This window comes from Sesamum indicum, linkage group LG11 (assembly GCF_000512975.1).
Source record: "Sesamum indicum cultivar Zhongzhi No. 13 linkage group LG11, S_indicum_v1.0, whole genome shotgun sequence".
Lineage (NCBI taxonomy): Eukaryota > Viridiplantae > Streptophyta > Magnoliopsida > Lamiales > Pedaliaceae > Sesamum > Sesamum indicum.
Genome location: NC_026155.1, coordinates 7,146,909 through 7,154,860, shown reverse-complemented (window position 1 = coordinate 7,154,860; position 7,952 = coordinate 7,146,909). Strand labels below are relative to the sequence as shown.

Here is a 7,952-nt window from a genome sequence, read left to right as displayed (position 1 = left end):
TTAGGGAAGCGGAGTGTGAGTGATGGGTGATCGATCTATCTTGATACATTTCAGCCTCTGTACGTGTTTTTACTACACTGAAATAAGACTTTTGATGACCATATTAAAATATAGTTATGTTAGGCAAGACCTAAATACCGTCGCTTCACGCACAAGACTACTGTGACTCCTCAAGTCTTAGGACTAAATCTTGTGCTATCGCGGTGGAGGATTTCAAGTCATACCGATCATGTCTCATGGGTTCTCATATGGCAACTTATACGAGTTAGTTCAATGAACTTGACAACTCTTTGTGAAACACCCACTAAAAATGCATAGATGTCGTACGTTTTTCGTAATGAACTTGTTTCTCGTGAGGATCTCAAGACAGAACATCGAGAGTCATATGAGACTTGCACTAAATATTGCAGTAAAAAAAAGAGTAGCGCAATTGTCATGTTTTATTAGACGTAGGTCGTCTATGCAATTTTAGTAGGCTAGTTGGCAAGATAGTCGATTGACTGAACTGACTCGCGTGAATCGTCGTATGAAAGACTTGAAGGTTTGGTCGGTATGACATGAATTCCCAGTTTCGATAGTACGACATCAGTCCTCAAACTTGAGATTAGTAATAGTAAGCAAGAGGACTTTCTCAAAGGCAAAGAGATTCTTACCAAGTTCCATGTATGAGCGATTGTAACCCGCTTTTTATATATCAAATAAAGCTATTTTATTTTCATTTTAGTTGATCATCACGTAACCTGTTTTTTGTGTATTATATATTGAAATGTAGTGTTAATCAATATATTGTAATAAAAATATATATAAGCAAACATGTTTTTATTTTAATTAATATTTTAAAATTCTAAAACTGAATGAAAAGAAAAAAGAACTGTAGTACTTATACCCCTCTTTGCAACCGCGGATTCCCATTCCTTCACCTCCACATAGAAAGGGCAAAGCCCAAAAGTAACGGGTCGGCTCCCACTTTAGTTAAGAAAACAAACCCTCCTCCATTTTCAAGTCCATCACTCATCAGCCCCCCACTAGAACCTTCGAAGAGGTGGCCTTCCTTCTTCTCTCTTACCCTTTCCCTAATTAACTTGTAGTAATTAGGGTTTCTCTAGGGTCTTACTTGGAACCCATTTCCCTCCAATTCTCAATCCGGGTCGTACAGTTGCAGAACCAAGATTCAATGGTCCGGTCCCACGGCATCCGCCTCGCCCGCCGCTCCCTTTCCTCCATTCTGCTCCACAATTCGCCGTCCTCTGTACACCTTCTCTCTCTGTCTCTTCTGTGTGTATATATGTGTGGGAGTGGTGTGGGTGTTTCGCTGTTACAGTTGTAGTGATGGGTTCTTATTGTTGTTGTACTTGATGGCAGTTATGTGATTCGTTGTTGAAAGAGGGCTGCAGGAACTTCAGCACTGCGTTGTTTGATCAATCTAGAGTTCCTTTTAGTTCCAATTTTGGAAATGGTACCTGATATTTTTGCAGTGAGGATGTTTGTGAGCTTTTTATTATTTTTTTCTTTTGGCTTAACTTATGTGGCTCTGATGCTCTCTGTTTTAATGAAATACAGTTGGTAATGAGAAGTATTGTATGAAGCTGGGATCATTTGGTGAAAATTTAGGCGCAGCACGGTCAATTCATAGCACTGGTAAATTTGACCTAGTGGAGTATTTTCCTTTTCGGTTCTTTTTCCTATTAGAAGTTTTATACTTGTTATTTGAGAATTGGATAAGATGAATCGTATTTCCATAAATTACACATAATGGTAAAGATACACGATCAGATGGTATATAGAGAATATATGTAGCACGACAAGTGCTCTCTAATTTCAGTGAATGCGAACAGAGGGATGTCAAAATTGATTGTTGGACAGGAGCTATTAATGTAGTTCTGTTACATCTGCACAGTTCTGTAATCTGTAGAGCCTTGTCAAAAGTTACATGTTAGGTAATGGTGTTATCTTTTCTCTTACCCTCTGCTTTATGGTCTTCCCTGGTTAGCACATTTGTCAAGAGATTATTACGATGTACTGGGCATCAGTAAAAATGCAACTGCGTCAGAAATTAAAAAAGCTTATTATGGGGTACGTTCCTGGCTCGTCACTTTTGGCATGTTGCTAATATATATGTTGGAATGGTTCCCAAGTCTTTTTAATTACTTATATGATTTACTTGATTCTGCAGCTAGCAAAGAAGTTACATCCAGATACAAATAAAGATGACCCAGAAGCTGAGAAGAAATTCCAAGAAGTTCAGAAGGCATATGAGGTACATTGTGAAAATTTTTTGGTTTTGCGGAGCAGAACTCATAGGTGTTATCTATGCATGTATTTTAATCTTGTTTTGTGGTTGCAATTTTTGTAGGTCTTGAAAGATGAAGAAAAGCGCCAGCAATATGATCAGGTCTATCTTTGCTAATTATATACGACTTCTTGTAGTAATTTGCAGAGTTTGGTTCCAAGAATGCATCATAATTATTGCATGCTCACATGGTTTCTAGATGTATATGCATGTACATATGGTTTGGTATATAGGACAGTTTATTCAGATTTAATAATAATTTACATAAAAATTACATAGCGTATGATTCATAGATTTAGAAGTTTGCTCTGATTTTTCCCTGACATCTTACCATGCATAGATACTCTTTATGCTTTTTAAGTGAAAGCTAAATGCAATTGAATCTTTTTTTACTTCGTCTAGATATATAACACAAGTATATTACCTGGTGTATCCCTTGTGTTAAAAATAATTTGAAATCTTTAAGCCCACAAGTTGGTGGGAAAAAATATGAAAGCTGAATATGGACTTATCGAAGTGCTTAGGGGCATTTTCCTGTGAAAATTAACTGTATATGCGTTATACATAGATTATTCATGTTAATTGTGGAGGAATACATTTTATTTCCTTCATTCTTTTCGCTTTTATATTAAATTTCCATTTTCTGGGTCTAACTGTTTATGGCGTTTGTATTTTGACAGATTGGCCATGAAGCTTTTGAACGCGCTGGTAATGGCGAAGGTCCAGGATTTGATCCATTTGGAGGTGGCTTTAATCCTTTCCAGGACATATTTAGAAATGCTGATGTAAGTCTTTTGAAGAGGTTATCTCTTCTACTATTTCACTGCATATATGCTTTCATATTTTTCTCAATCAACTAGACTCCTTGAACTATGCTAGTGCTGATTGTAAGACAAGATTTTAATAGTCATTAAGTAGTTTATTGAGTACATTTCTAATGCTTAGTGTTGATGGGTGTATGTCAAAATGTATCTATTTATGCCACAAAATTAGGTAATTTGTATTGCAGTACCTATTTTTTGCGGTTGAAGGTTTTGAATGTATACAATAATCTTGTAGCTGCTTTAGAATGGTGGTAATATAGAGATTGCAGGTGTATTTAGTTGTTCAACTCCTAAATTGCTTTTTTAGATCGGAAACTAAAAAAAGAGTTTTTAACTGGGATATACTTTCACTGTAGCCTCTCTTCATCTTTTATTCTTTGACTGCAAATGCTGGGCTCATCTGACCCTGCAGCTATTAAATGCTATCTGACTAATGGCAAAAAGTTTCAAGTGGTGATGTTAAACTCTGTGTCCAATCCTTATACTAATTGCAGATGCAACAGCTAATAAAGTTTTAGTCAGACCGCACGGCTGATTGGTTTATTGCCTTAACATATTAATATTTGCTAAGTTGCATTATAGTCTTGTCATTTTTCTCTTTGTACTGTTTATAACTTATTTTCTTAATTTGTGAGATCTAATGTGTTCTGTTTTGGGCATTCTGACATACTCGGTTGTGGAGATCAGATTTTTAACATCTTCAACAGGGACATGGGGGGCGAAGATGTCAAGGTTATGATTTGCTTTTAATGATAGCATTATGAAGTTAATGGTTTTCCTTATCTGAATTCTCACAAATTTCAGCTATTGACTGCAGGTTTCAGTTGAACTTTCCTTTATAGAAGCTGTCCAGGGATGCACCAAAACATTGTCAATCCTGACTGATTTGGCTTGCAATACTTGTGGTATCGCAATATGACTTTCCTCTAAGTAACTTAAATCAAATTCATTGAGTCCCTTAAATCACTATTAAACCATTACGTTTGAATCTTTTAAGTTGGTTACCTGATTTACTTATACATGGATGGAATTCCCGGTTTATAAATTCAGATTTTTATCGGTGATGTTTTCTTGTATTTGGTTCTCAACCAATCTTCAATTGTTAGGTGGAACTGGCGTTCCTCCTGGGACCAGGCCTGAAACTTGTAAACGCTGTAGAGGCTCTGGCATGGTGAGTACCTTCACATCAATACCATATCATTCTGTTGTCATATTGATGAAGTCATACTAATATTTAGGTTTTCCTCTCAGACTATATCACAAAATGGTCCGTTCACACTTCAATCTACTTGTCCAAATTGCGGAGGAGCTGGAAAAATTGTATCGGTATGCAATTTTTAGATATTCTGATAAGATGTGTTTTCGCATGCTCAGTGTATCAGCCTGATTAATTGTTGCTTGTCGCATATTTTAATGTGCCTGGTCTTCATGGGGGCGTTTAGTCTCCCTAGGTAGATTTTTTCATTTGCTAGGACATCTTTCCATCTATGCGGTGAAACAAAAAGTCACTGGTGCTTTTTGTTAGCACAACTGGTGTTATTCTGATTGCTACTTGGACGGAAGACTGCGGTCCACTTAAGAGTGCTGGTCTAGTACATCATGGTTTCAGTCTTTTTAGGAACATCTTTTGACTTTTCAAGAAACAATCAAGAGCACAAAGAGAAAAGTTTCCTACTGCAGGACTGATGGTCCGGAGTCACAAAAGAATGGACTCTAACATTGTGATTGTCATGTTATATGTTAGTTGTGTCTGCTCATCTCCACATTATGTTCTTTGGCATGTGAAAATCTGATTGAAGTAATAGTTGATGAACTTGTTTTTATTGTTCTGCTCAGATATAAAGCTTTAACTATACTCTTGGAAGTTTTAAAATTTGTGCTATAAAGGAAAGATCTTGCAGCTAACTCTCTTGATGTATTTTGTGGCTTGCATTATGCATACAAAACAACAGTGGATTACTTTTAGAATGGGATTTTGGGATATTTTTTATGATTTAGAATAATGAAATTGGTGAATTAATAAGATAATTTATTTTCTTTTGGCAACAGAGCTTCTGCAAGTCTTGCAAGGGTAAACGGGTGGTGAAAGGGACAAAAACAGTGAAGTTGAACGTCATGCCCGGTAATTTCATGGAAAAGTTATTTTTCTTTGTGTCTGTTTTGTTTTGTTTGCCTTCTTTAGAGTTCCATACTGCATATTTGTTCAGCAGTTAGAAACTTTAACGTACATCATATTCAATAATCTCATTGTTAAAGCGAGATTTGAAAATTATATGGCTCGTATTTTATTACTTATTTGTGTAAGGTCCATTAATAAGGAGCATTGTATCTTGATTCCACAATATATGCAGGGGTGGACAACAATGAAACTATTAAGATTCCCAGAAGTGGCGGAGCTGACCCTGATGGAAATCATCCTGGTGATCTATATGTCATGATCAAGGTTGCTTGATTGGCCCCATTACTACCTCTAGTATTTTTGTATTCTGCGAGGGTGGTCTCATTGTGGTTGCTGATATGCTCATAGTTGTGCTGGTGTATTTTTTACAGGTTAGAGAAGACCCAGTGTTCCGCAGAGAAGGGGCTGATATCCATGTTGATGCAGTATTAAGCATCAGTCAGGTATGCATATGAAGTAGTAGTTTGTGAGGTTTCAATTTTTTTTCTTTGAGAATAATACAGATTGAGTCTCGTCTGTATTCTCTTTTTCATGCAAATATTCTTTATCTGGGTTGATATTCTTTTGTAGGCAATCCTGGGAGGAACAATCCAGGTGCCAACTCTGACTGGGGATGTTGTCGTTAAGGTCTGTCTATAGTTACTTTGACTTATTTCTTGTTAACTAAATAAATAAACAATGTGGTAATGGAAATGTGAACATGGAGTTTCGATCTCTCCTTTCGTCTTCAACATTCTCCTTTTGCATATGAACTTGCAATTACTTGTAGCTTTCTCCATTTTTTCCTTATCTTTTTGGGTTGGGGGGGGGGGTTAGGGTCTATATTTTATGGTCCCAAAAGCATTTTGGTATAGAATACTTAACCATGAGCTATCATCACTGCTATTTATCTTTGGCTCCTATGAAATTCACTATATATTTGTATATGTTACAGGTGCGACCTGGCACTCAACCTGGCCAAAAGGTGGTGTTGAGGAAAAAAGGTAAAGTTTACCTGGATACCTTTTTCTATGAGTCAATATCACTGATTGATATTCTAGAACTTGCTGGACCTGCATTTACATAGATGTGGAGATGCATGTCGTCTTGCTTGCGGGATGCAGTTACAAATAGGTTCACATTTTTTAGCAGATTTTTGGTTATTTATTAGCTTTGATTAATGGATATCTTATTATGAACTTCATTAAGAAAGAATTTGTCTGGAAAACGCATGTGAATGCTCCACTGACCTTGGAATGAGTTATCATAGCAATAGGCTTCTAGAGATAATAACATGATGATTGCTTCATCTGTGGTGTAGAACTTGCGAGTTTATGCATTTAGGTCATGCTGTATAATTAGTCTTCACTACAGCATTGAAAGAAGTTGTATTGTGTGCAAGACTGATCCCAAGAAAAGGAAACTAATTGTAATCGGAATCAACTGTGATGTTGCCTTTGGTGGAAATATCCTGCCATGTTTGACTAACATTCCATGCTGGATTTCTATTTTCTGAAGGAAGCGTGCAATAACAATCCTCTATATGTTTTGTGCAGGGATTAAAATCAGAAACTCTTTTTCGTTCGGCGATGAGTACGTGCACTTCAATGTCAGCATCCCGACGTAAGTAGCTAAATTGGGCTGGCTTTACTTATTTCCTTTGCGCTTTTTCGTGTAATTTCTTTTGTGTTCTCTCAGTACTTTCATTTCTCAACTACAGTATCTATTATAAGAGAACTGTGTGTTAACATGAATTATGTTACATGGCCTCCTCTGAACATGTATTTTTCCATGTATGTGCTGAAGAGTAGATTTTATCCATCTGCTGGTGCAAATTTAATGTTAACATGTTCAGACCTCTATTCTTAATCGTTCTTTTACATGTCATCTCACTATTTCACTAATGTCTTCCTATTACCTTGTGTCAGAAACCTGACCCAGAGGCAGCGCCAATTGATTGAGGAGTTTGCCAAAGAAGAGCAAGGGGAAGATGATAAAGGGGCAGCTGCAAGTGCATCAGGTTGAACCCTATAACAACTCTGTCGTGCATTAAATTGGCAGTGCTGAAGAAAAAGAATCATAAATTCATACATGGCCTTCATTTCCTGGAGGTGAAAGATTTTGGCCAAGCAATTTTGAGTTAGGAGGTAGAAGATTACAATATTTTTGTACCTTCCCGTTGTGGGGTAGGATATGTAATATTTCTTGGTATCCAAAACTATCCATAATAAACCTGAGAACATCAGAAGAACAACAATTGTTATAGATGGTATTGTGCTGAAAATCAGGTTGGCCAGCAGTTAACAATGTTGTACATAAAACACATTAGTTTTCAGAAGATGCAGCCACTAGATGCTTGTTAGTTTCATTTAGTGACTTGCTATAGCAGCTCACATCTCTCCGAGCTATATTGATCTTACAGATCCGCATATAAACTCCTTATGTTCATGCAGTAATGTAAGGTTTTCTAGTTATTGATGTTCTACCATGAAAATCCCTCTAGTTGTGGACTAGAACTCAAGATCAAACAAAGCAAATTTCTGTTATACTTACCAGTACGGATAAGCATGGTGAATCTTTGGTAATAGGTTGAGTCAATTGCAACCGGTCAACCTTGATAACATACATCCCCAAGATCTTATGCAGTGATCTTATCGCAAATGGCATAACTTTTGGACTA

The 7,952-nt window shown here is 36.7% G+C and overlaps 1 protein-coding gene across 2 annotated transcripts; it reads left to right on the top strand.

The window, feature by feature from the left end:
• Nucleotides 928-7,721, top strand: LOC105173487 (chaperone protein dnaJ GFA2, mitochondrial). Of its 2 annotated transcripts, XM_011095239.2 has the most exons (18): nt 928-1,249; nt 1,363-1,456; nt 1,561-1,638; nt 1,991-2,073; nt 2,174-2,257; nt 2,354-2,392; nt 2,971-3,075; nt 3,802-3,846; nt 3,932-4,019; nt 4,221-4,285; nt 4,366-4,440; nt 5,164-5,236; nt 5,466-5,557; nt 5,665-5,736; nt 5,864-5,920; nt 6,228-6,276; nt 6,829-6,895; nt 7,201-7,721. In XM_011095239.2, exons 1-18 carry the CDS (start codon nt 1,175-1,177, stop codon nt 7,295-7,297), a joined length of 1,338 nt encoding a protein of 445 aa, XP_011093541.1. In that variant the 5' UTR covers nt 928-1,174; the 3' UTR covers nt 7,298-7,721. The 2 variants fall into 2 exon arrangements, with proteins under 2 accessions (XP_011093541.1, XP_011093543.1); XM_011095241.2 differs by lacking the exon at nt 928-1,249 and having other exon boundaries at nt 1,363-1,474.

Excerpts from the sequence above, each read along its gene's own strand:
- LOC105173487 (XM_011095239.2), top strand. The coding sequence starts at position 1,175 with ATGGTCCGGTCCCACGGCATCCGCCTCGCCCGCCGCTCCCTTTCCTCC. Across the intron at positions 3,076-3,801 it reads ACATATTTAGAAATGCTGAT|ATTTTTAACATCTTCAACAG; the intron begins GTAAGTCTTTTG and ends TGTGGAGATCAG. Across the intron at positions 5,737-5,863 it reads CAGTATTAAGCATCAGTCAG|GCAATCCTGGGAGGAACAAT; the intron begins GTATGCATATGA and ends ATTCTTTTGTAG.